This window comes from Salmo salar, chromosome 18 (assembly GCF_965601325.2).
Source record: "Salmo salar chromosome 18, fSalSal1, whole genome shotgun sequence".
Lineage (NCBI taxonomy): Eukaryota > Metazoa > Chordata > Actinopteri > Salmoniformes > Salmonidae > Salmo > Salmo salar.
This window is the reverse complement of record NC_138308.1, coordinates 98,482,120-98,497,668: the sequence shown is the minus strand read 5'-3', so window position 1 is coordinate 98,497,668 and position 15,549 is coordinate 98,482,120. Positions and strand designations below refer to the sequence as shown.

The following is a 15,549-nucleotide window of genomic DNA, read 5'->3' as shown; positions in this document are numbered from 1 at the left end:
TGTTATGAAGGGTGTCAGTTTGGGTTCCAGCCTTCCTTGTCTCACTATTACAGTAAGTCTTGGAGTGAAGACTGAATTTCCTTAGCAACATAGTCATGTTTCAAAAGCTGTTCTGTAGTAGAGTTCTAATTAGTTACGTTGTGGAATTCTTTTATAAACAGGAAAATATCATTGTATTGTATTGTGATATTGTATTGTATATTGCAGACCAGTATGCCACACAGTCAGTGGACAGTTTATTAGGTACACCCATCTAGTACCCGGGTCGGACCCCCCCTTTGCCTCCAGAACAGCCGGAATTCTTCGAGGAATTCAACAAGGTGTCGGAACCGTTCCACAGGGATGTTGGTCCATGCTGACACGATGGCATCACGTAGTTGCTGCGGATTGGACACCGGTACATTCATTTCTGCGAACAACCCCGTTACATCATCATTACAAAGATCCTCTATTGCGTTGAGGTCTGGGGACTGCGCAGGCCCCTCGAGTAAACCGAACGAAATGAATCAGACTTTCACGGGTCATGCAGGCATTAGACATAAGTTCAATAGTCCCACTGAGCTGGGAAGTTACACAAATAGAAAGGGATATGGGGCGGCAGGTAGGTTGCTGGATCGAATCCCCGAGCTGACGAGGTAAAAATCTGTCTTTCTCCCCTGAATACATTTACATTTAAGTCATTTAGCAGACGCTCTTATCCAGAGCGACTTACAATTACTGAATAATGCAGTTAACCCACTGTTCCCCGGTAGGCCATCATTGTAAATAAGAATTTGTTCTTAACTGACATGCCTAGTTAAATAAATGAAAAATAAAGTTCTAGCCTGTGTCTAGAATGTTTTTCAATCAATGTATTAAAAAAATTATAATTTATATATAAAACCTCTGAAAGTGTGACAAAAAAAACATCCGAATTTTTTTTGGGTGTTCACACGTTCAACAAGGAGTTTGTAATGCGTTCAGTGTCCCCTTCGGTTCATTTATGGCCTTTATCACCCCTCATACGGGTACCACAGATGGACAATGTATGTAAGATGCATAACAAGACATTTGAGAAAACTGCCCTTAAGCACAGGTCTAGGATCAGTTTAACCCCACGCCCTAACCCTCACCACAGGGGAGAATAACTGTCCCAAGATCAGTGTCTAGGTCTAACTTTACAGCTTCATTACTAGGGAGAGACAGAAAGAGAAAAAAGAGTACATCAATAAATGCTCTTTCGTTCTATCTCGGAGAGAAGTCGGAAAGGAAAAGGTCGCGCGAGAAAGGCATTGTTGTGCGACAGAAGTGTCTCCACTTCCTGTGTCGTCATCAACATGCGACCAAAACCTGGAGCGAGAAGTGGGAGATTCGAAGTAGCAAAAACAAGCAGCAGTAATTTAATATTTCATTTAAACAAAATGCCATCTACGATTAGTTAAAGACGAAAAGCAAAAACCACGACATAGGAGTAAGGTAATATAACAAAGTTATTGTTTTCTGGCACAAATGGTTTTGCGTGACTGTTAACATAGCTAGCTAGCTAACTAGACAGAGATGCGTAAAGGGTCATCGACGTGATACTTGTTATTGTCATGTTGCCAACTCTCATTGGTAATCGATACTGTATGTTGCGTACTACTAGCGCATGTCACTTCAGGTTTCAATGAAAAGCCCTCTGCTTTCTCCACTTGTAAGCCACAAGCCTTGGTAGCTTGCCGTGATCATGTAGTGGTCAGTAATTCTCGTTGGGACCGCACGGACATCGGTTCGAATCCAGGTCACGGCATTGCAATGTCAAGCCATTTAAAAAAAAAAAAATGAATAAGGTAGGTAAACGATAACTCAGAACTATAATTGTCACATGTTGTTTGGCGTGACAATGACGAGTTAACAAGGCAGCACAAATATTAACAGATCGAAATATTTCGGACCCACAATAATCTCAAAATAGTGTGGCACATTAATATGGAGGAAAATCATTGACATAATGATTTGAGTTTTGTTGAATATATTTCTACTTTTAAACACATTCCCAAACATGTAACTGATAAGTTGTGAATATGAAAAATACGAATTTGTAGTTGTAATCGCATTCACAAACTTGTAACTTAATATTTGTGAGCAATAATTGCATCTGTTCATCTGTTCATGTTAATTTCGCATGATCAGGCTTGTGTCAGTGCTTTAGCGGCCTACCGATACAAAAAGCTTTGTAGACGTTCAAGCACTGAGAAGGAGCCCTTGGAGGTGGGACGGGACCAGCTTCTTCTAACCAATCAGATGAGATTTTCATATACCAGTATACTCTACACTGGTTGGTTGGTGACAGCTCACATGGGCGGTGGAATCACCTGTCAATCACGTAACGACGTGGGTTACCAGGTTACCACTTGCGCAATGTCCACCAAAGAAGCTCAGCTGTCACGGCGGGTACGTTTAAATGTCTTTCTTTAATGGCAACAAGGTTTTTTTCTTCTTTGTAATACGTTTTTGGAAGCTTTTGTCAAAGTCATTGTTATTAAGTTTGTAACTCTAACGTTGTAGTTTTGATGCTAGCTACCGAAATCAATTTGGTGAAGTTATTTTGCTAACTATTTTTAAGCTAGATTCTGTGTGGAGCCATGGCTAGCTAGCAAAATCATTGGAAAAGTAATCATTCACCTGTTAAGACCTAACAACTGAGGTAAATCCCAAGATTTATTGATCACCCAGTTAGATCTGGAGTTTTAGTAGAAGCACGACTGAAGGTAGGAAATCATTTATTTAGCTTTGACATTGGCTGCATTCTGTGAATCTGTAGCTATAGCCCTTGATTCACGTAATTCCTTATCTAAACCATTTACAATTGTTCCCCCCCCCCTCCTCCAGGCTGCAATACACTCCCAGTTAGACAGGGTCTGTTCAGGCCTGCTGTCAGCTCCACGATGCCCTGGGGGACGTGAAGGCGTGATCAGTTTATACTGATGCGGTATACTCATTAATGCCATCGGATCAATCCCGGAACATATTCCAGTCTGTGCAAAACAGTCCTGTAGTTTAGTATCCGCTTCATTGGACCACTCCCTTGTTGAATGCGTCACTTGCACTTCCTGTTTGCGTTTTTGCTTGTAAGCAGGAATCAGGAGGATAGAGTTATGGTCAGATTTGCCAAATGGAGGGCGAGGGAGAGCTTTGAGTCTGTGTGGAGTACAGGGTAAAGGTGGTCTAGAGTTGTCGTCGTCGTCCCCCGTCCCCCCTCTTCTGGTTGCACGTGACATGTTGGTAGATAAAACGGATTTCAGTTTTCCTGCTTTCAGAGCACCGCCTCTAGGAGCACCGCCTCTGGATGACCATTTCTTGTTTGCTTATGGCCTTATACAGCTTGTTGAGTGTGGTCTTAGTACCAGCATCGATTTGTGGTGGTAAATAGACGGCTATGAAAAATATAGTTGAAAACTCTCTTGGTAGATAGTGTGGTCTACAGTTTATCATGAGGTATTCTACCTCAGGTGAGCAGAACCTCGAGATCTCCTTCATATTAGAGATCGCGCACCAGCTGTTGTTGACAAAGAGACACACACCTCCCCACTGATCTTATCGGAGGCTGCTGTTCTTTCTTGCTGATGCGCGGAAAACCCAGCTAACTGTATATTATCCATGTCCTTGTTCAGCCACGACTCGTTGAAACATAGGATATTACAGTTTTTAATGTACCGTTGGTAGGACAGTGTCGAATGGAGCTGATCCAGTTTATTCTCCAGTGATTGCACGTTGGCCAGTAAGTCGGATGGTTGAGACGGGTTACCCACTCGCCGACAAATTCTCACAAGTTCTCACAAGAGAAGGCGGCAACATTATGTACGAAATAAGTTACAAACAACGTGAAAAAAAACACACAAAGTTGCAAAATTGGTTAGGAGCCCGTAAAACATCATCTCTTTCTGGCGCCATTCTGTGGCTTTGATGTACATAAATACGAGATACAACACATCACTGTCCCAAGATCCACAAAGACTTAATCCAGTAGAAACTGGCAGCCATCTTTGTCCTCGTCGTTCTCTATTCTACAAGCTCAAATCATTACGTCAATGATTTTACCTCCGTACCTCTGCTGTAGCTACATGACTGAGACCAATATGATCAAAGCCTACCTCTGATCATCTAGATCTGTTTGGTGATCCTGTGTTGAGCAGTGTGGTACATTTTGAATTTATGCACCTCTGCTGTTGATGATCTGGGTTTTTGTCTAGCGCTTGAAAACTCTAGGCGCCTATTCCGCCGTCTCCCGTCGGTTGTGGGACATTCTGCCGTCTCCCTGGCGGTTGTGGGACATTCTGCCGTCTCCCTGGCGGTTGTGAGACATTCTGCCGTCTCCCTGGCGGTTGTGGGACATTCTGCCGTCTCCCTGCGGTTCACCCATGACTGCCTCGTGAACTACAATCAAAACATTTTTAGGAACGTAAATCATCACTTGCGACACGGCTTTCAAAACATATGGACCCTTTCATCAGCGAGAAAGAATACTTCAATCAAAAATAACAAAACATACTTACAGTTCTAGATCCATACAGCTATGGCTGCCTCCATCCTACTAAACTACACTTACTGTTTCAGATCCATACAGCTATGCTACCTCCATCCTACTAAACTACACTTACAGGTCTAGCTCCATACAGCTATGGCTGCCTCCATCCTACTAAACTACACTTACTGTTTCAGATCCATACAGCTATAGCTGCCTCCATGCTACTAAACTACACTTACTGTTTCAGATCCATACAGCCATGGCTGCCTCCATGCTACTAAACTACACTTACTGTTTCAGATCCATACAGCTATTGCTACCTCCATGCTACTAAACTACACTTACTGTTTCAGATCCATACAGCTATGGCTGCCTCCATCCTACTAAACTACACTTACAGTTCTAGATCCATGCAGCTATGGCTGCTTCCATCCTACTAAACTACACTTACTGTTTCAGATCCATACAGCTATGGCTGCTTCCATGCTACTAAACTACACTTACGGTTTCAGATCCATACAGCTATGGCTGCCTCTATCCTACTAAACTACACTTACAGGTCTAGATCCATACAGCTATGGCTGCCTCCATGCTACTAAACTACACTTACTGTTTCAGATCCATACAGCTATGGCTGCCTCCATCCTACTAAACTACACTTACAGTTCTAGATCCATGCAGCTATGGCTGCTTCCATCCTACTAAACTACACTTACTGTTTCAGATCCATACAGCTATGGCTGCTTCCATCCTACTAAACTACACTTACTGTTTCAGATCCATACAGCTATGGCTGCTTCCATCCTACTAAACTACACTTACAGGTCTAGATCCATACAGCTAATAATAACTAATACAAGATAAGAATACCGACATAATAAGTATTTTTAATAAGTCGTAGGAAGTGATGAAACAAGGTACTATTTAACACCGTGAAGCAGTCTAGCAGGAGCTGTCAGCGCCGCCACCATCGACCCGATCAGACAACAGCGATTGGGGCTGCAACCTCTGATGTAATTCATTCTATTTTCAGTGGTTTTGTTCCTTCCTGTGTTGTGTAGCATGGCGACCCCCAGTAAGACCCCACCAGGTTCTGACCCCAAGCAGCTGGAGAGGACCGGGACAGTCCGGGAGATCGGCTCTCAGGCGGTGTGGTCTCTGTCTTCCTGTAAACCAGGTGAGTTCAGTTGGGTTCTATTCATTAGTGCACACTGTAGCAAAAATGTTACGCAAAAGGTCATGAAAACGAGTTATTGGACAATTCAGGACAGTCTCTCCCGGGTTTCAGTCTGTTTGTTGTCTGATGAACTCAACCCTGGCGTTCTCCTTCCTCTCTGATGAACTCAACCCTGGTGTTCTCCCTCCTCTCTGATGAACTCAACCCTGGTGTTCTCCTTCCTCTCTGATGAACTCAACCCTGGCGTTATTTCTCTGCTCCTCTAGTCAGCTGACTGGTGAACTCCTCCACTGGCTCTGTTCCCCTCCCTGTCTAGGTTTTGGTGTGGACCAGCTGAGAGATGATAACTTGGAGACATACTGGCAGTCTGATGGATCCCAGCCACACCTAGTCAACATCCAGTTCAGGTACAGTCTGTCTCCCTGCCTGTCTGTCTCCCTGCCTGTCTGTCTCCCTGCCTGTCTGTCTCCCTGCCTGTCTGTCTCCCTGCCTGTCTGTCTCCCTGCCTGTCTGTCTCCCTGCCTGTCTGTCTCCCTGCCTGCCTGTCTCCCTGCCTGTCTGTCTGCCTGTCTGTCTGTCTGTCTGCCAGCCTGTCTGCCTGTTTGTCTGTCTCCCTGTCTGCCTGCCTGTCTCCTTGCCTGCCTGCCTGTCTCCTTGCCTGCCTGTCTGTCTCCCTGCCTGTCTGTCTGTCTCCCTGCCTGTCTGTATCCCTTTCTCCCTGCCTGTCTGCCTGCCTGTCTGTCTCCCTGCCTGTCTGTATCCCTTTCTCCCTGCCTGTCTGCCTGCCTGTCTGTATCCCTTTCTCCCTGCCTGTCTGCCTGCCTGTCTGCCTGCCTGTGACTGAATTAGTCAATCAGGATCTCAATGAAGACATCTCCAACATACATCATTCATCTCTTCCTTCCTGTCTTCTCTCCCCAGGAGAAAGACCTCATTCATCTCTTCCTTCCTGTCTTCTCTCCCCAGGAGAAAGACCTCATTCATCTCTTCCTTCCTGTCTTCTCTCCCCAGGAGAAAGACCTCATTCATCTCTTCCTTCCTGTCTTCTCTCCCCAGGAGAAAGACCTCATTCATCTCTTCCTTCCTGTCTTCTCTCCCCAGGAGAAAGACCTCATTCATCTCTTCCTTCCTGTCTTCTCTCCCCAGGAGAAAGACCTCATTCATCTCTTCCTTCCTGTCTTCTCTCCCCAGGAGAAAGACCTCATTCATCTCTTCCTTCCTGTCTTCTCTCCCCAGGAGAAAGACCTCATTCATCTCTTCCTTCCTGTCTTCTCTCCCCAGGAGAAAGACCTCATTCATCTCTTCCTTCCTGTCTTCTCTCCCCAGGAGAAAGACCTCATTCATCTCTTCCTTCCTGTCTTCTCTCCCCAGGAGAAAGACCTCATTCATCTCTTCCTTCCTGTCTTCTCTCCCCAGGAGAAAGACCTCATTCATCTCTTCCTTCCTGTTTTCCCTCCCCAGGAGAAAGACCTCATTCATCTCTTCCTTCCTGTTTTCCCTCCCCAGGAGAAAGACCTCATTCATCTCTTCCTTCCTGTCTTCTCTCCCCAGGAGAAAGACCTCATTCATCTCTTCCTTCCCGTCTTCTCTCCCCAGGAGAAAGACCTCATTCATCTCTTCCTTCCCGTCTTCTCTCCCCAGGAGAAAGACCTCATTCATCTCTTCCTTCCCGTCTTCTCTCCCCAGGAGAAAGACCTCATTCATCTCTTCCTTCCCGTCTTCTCTCCCCAGGAGAAAGACCTCATTCATCTCTTCCTTCCCGTCTTCTCTCCCCAGGAGAAAGACCTCATTCATCTCTTCCTTCCCGTCTTCTCTCCCCAGGAGAAAGACCTCATTCATCTCTTCCTTCCCGTCTTCTCTCCCCAGGAGAAAGACCTCATTCATCTCTTCCTTCCCGTCTTCTCTCCCCAGGAGAAAGACCTCATTCATCTCTTCCTTCCTGTCTTCTCTCCCCAGGAGAAAGACCTCATTCATCTCTTCCTTCCTGTCTTCTCTCCCCAGGAGAAAGACCACAGTGAAGATGCTGTGTATGTATGCAGACTACAAGTCAGACGAGAGCTACACCCCCAGTAAGATCTCTGTCAGAGTAGGAAACAACTTCCACAACCTGCAGGAGATCAGAGTAAGAACTTCAACTGTGATATGTATCAGTGTGTACATGTTATAACTGTGATATGTATCAGTGTCTACATGTTATAACTGTGATATGTATCAGTGTGTACATGTTATAACTGTGATATGTATCAGTGTGTACATGTTATAACTGTTCTGTGATGTTATAACTGTTATATGTATCAGTGTGTACATGTTATAACTGTTATGTGATGTTATATGTATCAGTGTGTACATGTTATAACTGTTATGTGATGTTATAACTGTTATGTGATGTTATTACTAAGGCTTTAACGATACGGGACCTCGGCACTATGAACCCCAATATTACATTGTTTAAATAGAAGCACTAGGTCGGTCTAAAGGCTATGCCTACGCTGCGCTGTATACCATCTCCTCGTGAGTAAAGCAGAGTTGGGGGGCATTGTAGTCTGTGTGTTTGGGCACGTTGTAGTCAACATTCTGATCTTAACTGGCGGAGATTTCAAACTATCCTTTTGTGAGGCGCAGCCGGGAAGTCTAGAGATGGCTGATGGTGGGATCCATTAACCAGTAGGACCCTCTATAGATGGCTGATGGTGGGATCCATTAACCAGTAGGATCCTCTATAGATGGCTGATGGTTGGATCCATTAACCAGTAGGATCCTCTATAGATGGCTGATGGTAGGATCCATTAACCAGTAGGATCCTCTATAGATGGTAGGATCCATTAACCAGTAGGATCCTCTATACATGGCTGATGGTGGGATCCATTAACCAGTAGGATCCTCTATAGATGGCTGATGGTGGGATCCATTAACCAGTAGGATCCTCTATAGATGGTGGGATCCATTAACCAGTAGGATCCTCTATAGATCGTGGGATTCATTAACCAGTAGGATCCTCTATAGATGGTGGGATCCATTAACCAGTAGGATCCTCTATAGATGGTTGATGGTGGGATCCATTAACCAGTAGGATCCTCTATAGATGGTGGGATTCATTAACCAGTAGGATCCTCTATAGATGGCTGATGGTGGGATCCATTAACCAGTAGGATCCTCTATAGATGGTGGGATCCATTAACCAGTAGGATCCTCTATAGATGGTGGGATCCATTAACCAGTAGGATCCTCTATAGATGGTGGGATTCATTAACCAGTAGGATCCTCTATAGATGGTGGGATTCATTAACCAGTAGGATCCTCTATAGATGGTGGGATTCATTAACCAGTAGGATCCTCTATAGATGGTGGGATTCATTAACCAGTAGGATCCTCTATAGATGGTGGGATCCATTAACCAGTAGGATCCTCTATAGATGGTGGGATCCATTAACCAGTAGGATCCTCTATAGATGGTGGGATCCATTAACCAGTAGGATCCTCTATAGATGGTGGGATTCATTAACCAGTAGGATCCTCTATAGATGGTTGATGGTGGGATCCATTAACCAGTAGGATCCTCTATAGATGGCTGATGGTGGGATCCATTAACCAGTAGGATCCTCTAGAGATGGCTGATGGTGGGATTCATTAACCAGTAGGATCCTCTATAGATGGCTGATGGTGGGATCCATTAACCAGTAGGATCCTCTATAGATGGCTGATGGTGGGATCCATTAACCAGTAGGATCCTCTATAGATGGCTGATGGTGGGATCCATTAACCAGTAGGATCCTCTATAGATGGTGGGATCCATTAACCAGTAGGATCCTCTATAGATGGTGGGATCCATTAACCAGTAGGATCCTCTATAGATGGTGGGATCCATTAACCAGTAGGATCCTCTATAGATGGTGGGATCCATTAACCAGTAGGATCCTCTATAGATGGTGGGATCCATTAACCAGTAGGATCCTCTATAGATGGTGGGATTCATTAACCAGTAGGATCCTCTATAGATGGTGGGATCCATTAACCAGTAGGATCCTCTATAGATGGTTGATGGTGGGATCCATTAACCAGTAGGATCCTCTATAGATGGTGGGATTCATTAACCAGTAGGATCCTCTATAGATGGCTGATGGTGGGATCCATTAACCAGTAGGATCCTCTATAGATGGTGGGATCCATTAACCAGTAGGATCCTCTATAGATGGTGGGATCCATTAACCAGTAGGATCCTCTATAGATGGTGGGATTCATTAACCAGTAGGATCCTCTATAGATGGTGGGATTCATTAACCAGTAGGATCCTCTATAGATGGTGGGATCCATTAACCAGTAGGATCCTCTATAGATGGTGGGATCCATTAACCAGTAGGATCCTCTATAGATGGTGGGATCCATTAACCAGTAGGATCCTCTATAGATGGTGGGATTCATTAACCAGTAGGATCCTCTATAGATGATTGATGGTGGGATCCATTAACCAGTAGGATCCTCTATAGATGGTGGGATCCATTAACCAGTAGGATCCTCTATAGATGGTGGGATCCATTAACCAGTAGGATCCTATATAGATGGTGGGATCCATTAACCAGTAGGATCCTCTATAGATGGTGGGATCCATTAACCAGTAGGATCCTCTATAGATGGTGGGATTCATTAACCAGTAGGATCCTCTATAGATGGCTGATGGTGGGATCCATTAACCAGTAGGATCCTCTATAGATGGTGGGATCCATTAACCAGTAGGATCCTCTATAGATGGTGGGATCCATTAACCAGTAGGATCCTCTATAGATGGTGGGATCCATTAACCAGTAGGATCCTCTATAGATGGTGGGATTCATTAACCAGTAGGATCCTCTATAGATGGTGGGATCCATTAACCAGTAGGATCCTCTATAGATGGTGGGATCCATTAACCAGTAGGATCCTCTATAGATGGTGGGATCCATTAACCAGTAGGATCCTCTATAGATGGTGGGATCCATTAACCAGTAGGATCCTCTATAGATGGTGGGATCCATTAACCAGTAGGATCCTCTATAGATGGTGGGATCCATTAACCAGTAGGATCCTCTATAGATGGTGGGATTCATTAACCAGTAGGATCCTCTATAGATGGTTGATGGTGGGATCCATTAACCAGTAGGATCCTCTATAGATGGTGGGATCCATTAACCAGTAGGATCCTCTATAGATGGTGGGATTCATTAACCAGTAGGATCCTCTATACATGGTGGGATCCATTAACCAGTAGGATCCTCTATACATGGTGGGATCCATTAACCAGTAGGATCCTCTATAGATGGTGGGATCCATTAACCAGTAGGATCCTCTATAGATGGTGGGATCCATTAACCAGTAGGATCCTCTATAGATGGTGGGATCCATTAACCAGTAGGATCCTCTATAGATGGTGGGATTCATTAACCAGTAGGATCCTCTATAGATGGTGGGATTCATTAACCAGTAGGATCCTCTATAGATGGTGGGATCCATTAACCAGTAGGAGCCTCTATAGATGGTGGGATCCATTAACCAGTAGAATCCTCTATAGATGGTGGGATCCATTAACCAGTAGGATCCTCTATAGATGGTGGGATCTATTAACCAGTAGGATCCTCTAGAGATGGTTGATGGTGGGATCCATTAACCAGTAGGATCCTCTATAGATGGTTGATGGTGGGATCCATTAACCAGTAGGATCCTCTATAGATGGTGGGATCCATTAACCAGTCGGATCAACGCTGGGAACGTAACGATCCCTGTCGCTACAGACAGACAACGCTGGGAACATAATGATCCCCGTCGCTACAGACAGACAACGCTGGGAACATAACGATCCCCGTCGCTACAGACAGACAACGCTGGGAACATAACGATCCCCGTCGCTACAGACAGACAACGCTGGGAACGTAATGATCCCTGTCGCTACAGACAACGCTGGGAACGTAACGATCCCTGTCGCTACAGACAGACAACGCTGGGAACGTAACGATCCCTGTCGCTACAGACAGACAACGCTGGGAACGTAACGATCCCCGTCGCTACAGACAGACAACGCTGGGAACATAACGATCCCCGTCGCTACAGACAGACAACGCTGGGAACATAACGATCCCCGTCGCTACAGACAGACAACGCTGGGAACATAACGATCCCCGTCGCTACAGACAGACAACGCTGGGAACATAATGATCCCTGTTGCTACAGACAGACAACGCTGGGAACATAATGATCCCCGTCGCAACAGACAGACAACGCTGGGAACATAACGATCCCTGTCGCTACAGACAGACAGAACGCTGGGAACATAACGATCCCCGTCGCTACAGACAGACAACGCTGGGAACATAACGATCCCCGTCGCTACAGACAGACAACGCTGGGAACATAATGATCCCCGTCGCTACAGACAGACAACGCTGGGAACATAATGATCCCCGTCGCTACAGACAGACAACGCTGGGAACATAATGATCCCCGTCGCTACAGACAGACAACGCTGGGAACATAATGATCCCCGTCGCTACAGACAGACAACGCTGGGAACGTAATGATCCCCGTCGCAACAGACAGACAACGCTGGGAACATAACGATCCCCGTCGCTACAGACAGACAACGCTGGGAACATAACGATCCCCGTCGCTACAGACAGACAACGCTGGGAACGTAACGATCCCCGTCGCTACAGACAACGCTGGGAACATAACGATCCCTGTCGCTACAGACAGACAACGCTGGGAACATAACGATCCCCGTCGCAACAGACAGACTTCTGCTGTACCATAACCGAACCGCAATACGTACCAAACCATGGGTTTGGTGAACACCCCCAAGTTATTACAGAGATACAAGTAAAAAATGCTATCTCTTCACTCTTCCTCCTCCTCACTCTTCTTCTTCCTCCTCCTTCCCCCACTGCAGCAGTTAGAGATGGTAGAGCCTAGTGGTTGGATACACATCCCTCTTCTGGACACCGTCAACAACCCCATCAGGTAGATGTATATGTGTTGTTCTCAAAGGTGACATCGCTTTTCGACCAATGATATTCTATGTCCTATGTATTTGTAATGTATTGTATATCTCAGGACGTTCATGATCCAGATAGCGGTGTTAGCCAACCACCAGAACGGCAGAGACACGCACATGAGACAGATCAAGGTGTACACCCCGGTCGAGGAGAGCTCCATCGGCAAGTTCCCAAGATGCACCACGGTCGACTTCATGATGTACCGCACCATCAGGTGACACTCCGGGGGTTCCGGGTGGAACCTCTCAGGGTTCCGACTAGAACTTTCCAGAGTTCCGGGGTGGAACCCTTTAAGTGTACGGTGTCGACGAATAAGGGAATTGGAATGTTACGTTTTTTAAAATTGAAATATTATTCTAATTTCAAGTTAACCTGAAATGCTTTTCATTTAGATTACATGGAGCCCCTCGACGTATTACGGTCTCTGGCTTGCGTCCCAAATGGCACCCTATTCCCTATATAGTGCACTACTTTTGACCGGACCCCCCCCCCCCCCCCATACGTGTGTTCCTATGGACCCTTGTCAAAAGTAGCGCACTAATATAGGGAATAGGGTGCCGTGTGGGCAGCAATCTCTCTGTGTTGTTGATGTTGTTAATTCCATGTTAGTCTGATTTGTCACTCTTTCGGTTGGTGTCTGATGTAAAGATGATTGAAGACTTCAATGAGACCATGTAAGGGCAGTTGTCGAGACCCCAAAAAACACACACGTTTACTACCTGTGTGACTAGACCTGCTTGTCTGTACTGACTGGGAATGTATGTATCTCTCTGTCTGTTGTCGAATTAAATGTGTTTTTGAGTTTGAGCCCCCGTAGGTCTGCTTTTACTAGCTATAGGTCCAAGCCTAATCAGTGTTATACCACAGTTTAACCAGCAGGAGGCACTGTCTCCCCTCTGGAGGGAGGATCTGGTGCTACAGGACAGGATATGAGGCGTTATTGGATGGATAGCATGCAGGGGGTGGGATAAGGGTTTTAAAGGAGGTACTTTTTGACATTTGCTGTTTTTATATACAGTACCAGTCAAAACCTACTCATTCAAGGGTTTTTCTTTATTTTTTACTATTTTCTACATTGTAGAATAATAGTGAAGACGTCAAAACTATGAAATAACACATATGGAATCATGTAGTAACCAAAAAAGTGTTTAACCTCTTACATCTAGACGTTCCGCTAGCGGAACACCTGCTCCAATATCCAATGATGGGCGTGGCGCGAATTACAAATTCCTCAAAAATACAAAAACTTCCATTTTTCAAACATATGACTATTTTACACCATTTTAAAGACAAGACTCTCCTTTATCTAACCACACTGTCCGATTTCAAAAAGGCTTTACAGCGAAAGCAAAACATTAGATTATGTCAGCAGAGTACCCAGCCAGAAATAATCAGACACCCATTTTTCAAGCTAGCATATAATGTCACAAAAACCCAGAAGACAGCTAAATGCAGCACTAACCTTTGATGATCTTCATCAGATGACACACCTAGGACATTATGTTATACAATACATGCATGTTTTGTTCAATCAAGTTCATATTTATATCAAAAAACAGCTTTTTACATTAGCATGTGACGTTCAGAACTAGCATACCCCCCTGCAAACTTCCGGGGAATTTGCTAACAATTTACTAAATTACTCACGATAAACGTTCACAAAAAGCATAACAATTATTTTAAGAATTATAGATACATAACTCCTCTATTCACTCGATATGTCCGATTTTAAAATAGCTTTTTGGTGAAAGCACATTTTGCAATATTCTAAGTACATAGCCCAGCCATCACGGGCTAGCTATTTAGACACCCGGCAAGTTTAGCACTCACCAATATCAGATTTACTATTCTAAAAGTTTGATTACCTTTTGTTGTCTTCGTCAGAATGCACTCCCAGGACTGCTACTTCAATAACAAATGTTGGTTTGGTCCAAAATAATCCATCGTTATATCCGAATAGTGGCGTTTTGTTCGTGCGTCCCAGACACTATCCGAATGGTAAAGAAGGGTCGCACGCATGGTGCAAATCGTGACAAAAAAAATCTAAATATTCCATTACCGTACTTCGAAGCATGTCAACCGCTGTTTAAAATCAATTTTTATGCCATTTTTCTCGTAAAAAAGCGATAATATTCCGACCGGGAATGTCCATTTAGCTAAACAGAGGAATGAAAACAAACCTTTCGGTCGACGCGGGCACGAGCCTGAGTCTCACAGTACTGTAACCAGCCACTACCCAAACGCGCTACTTTTTTTCAGCCAGAGCCTGCAAAGCCACGATTCTGCTTTTTGCCGCCTTCTGAGAACCTATGGCAGCCGTAGGAAGTGTCACGGGACAGCTAAGATCCTCACTCTTCAATAAACAGAGACAAGAAGAACGACACCTTGTCAGACAGGCCACTTCCTGCATGAAATGTTCTCAGATTTTGGCCTGCCATATGAGTTCTGTTATACTCACAGACACCATTCAAACAGTTTTAGAAACTTTAGGGTGTTTTCTATCCAAAGCCAATAATTATATGCATATTCTAGTTACTGGGCAGGAGTAGTAACCAGATTAAATCGGGTACGTTTTTTATCCAGCCGTGAAAATACTGCCCCCTAGCCATAACAGGTTAATAAATCAAAATATATTTTCACACTCTTGGCATTCTCTCAACCAGCTTCATGAGGAATGCTTTTCCAACAGTCTTGAAGGAGTTCCCACATATGCTGAGGACTTGTTGGCTGCTTTTCCTTCACTCTGTGATCCAACTCATCCCAAACCATCTCAATTGAGTTGAGGTCGGTTGATTGTGGGGGCCAGGTCATCTGATGCAGCACTCCATCACTCTCCTCCTTGGTCAAATAGCCCTTACACAGCCTGG

The 15,549-nt window shown here is 44.8% G+C and overlaps 1 protein-coding gene across 4 annotated transcripts; it reads left to right on the top strand.

Moving 5' to 3' along the window:
• Positions 1-1,304: 1,304 nt before the first annotated feature.
• On the top strand, positions 1,305-13,151 carry anapc10 (anaphase promoting complex subunit 10). 4 transcript variants are annotated; one of them, XM_082965387.1, is made up of 6 exons: positions 1,305-1,455; positions 5,548-5,663; positions 5,980-6,070; positions 7,665-7,785; positions 12,577-12,647; positions 12,741-13,151. In XM_082965387.1, exons 2-6 carry the CDS (start codon positions 5,549-5,551, stop codon positions 12,898-12,900), a joined length of 558 nt encoding a protein of 185 aa, XP_082821513.1. In that variant the 5' UTR covers positions 1,305-1,455; position 5,548; the 3' UTR covers positions 12,901-13,151. The 4 variants fall into 4 exon arrangements, with proteins under 4 accessions (XP_082821513.1, XP_082821515.1, XP_082821516.1 ...); XM_082965389.1 differs by having other exon boundaries at positions 1,329-1,455; positions 5,520-5,663; positions 12,741-13,119; XM_082965390.1 differs by lacking the exon at positions 1,305-1,455 and adding an exon at positions 1,695-1,808 and having other exon boundaries at positions 12,741-13,119.
• Positions 13,152-15,549: the final 2,398 nt, after the last annotated feature.

Bases quoted from the DNA above. Each gene is read 5' to 3' on its own strand.
- anapc10 (XM_082965387.1), top strand. From the start codon at position 5,549: ATGGCGACCCCCAGTAAGACCCCACCAGGTTCTGACCCCAAGCAGCTG. The intron at 6,071-7,664 runs GTACAGTCTGTC...TTCTCTCCCCAG, and splicing joins CTAGTCAACATCCAGTTCAG to GAGAAAGACCACAGTGAAGA. The intron at 12,648-12,740 runs GTAGATGTATAT...TGTATATCTCAG, and splicing joins ACCGTCAACAACCCCATCAG to GACGTTCATGATCCAGATAG.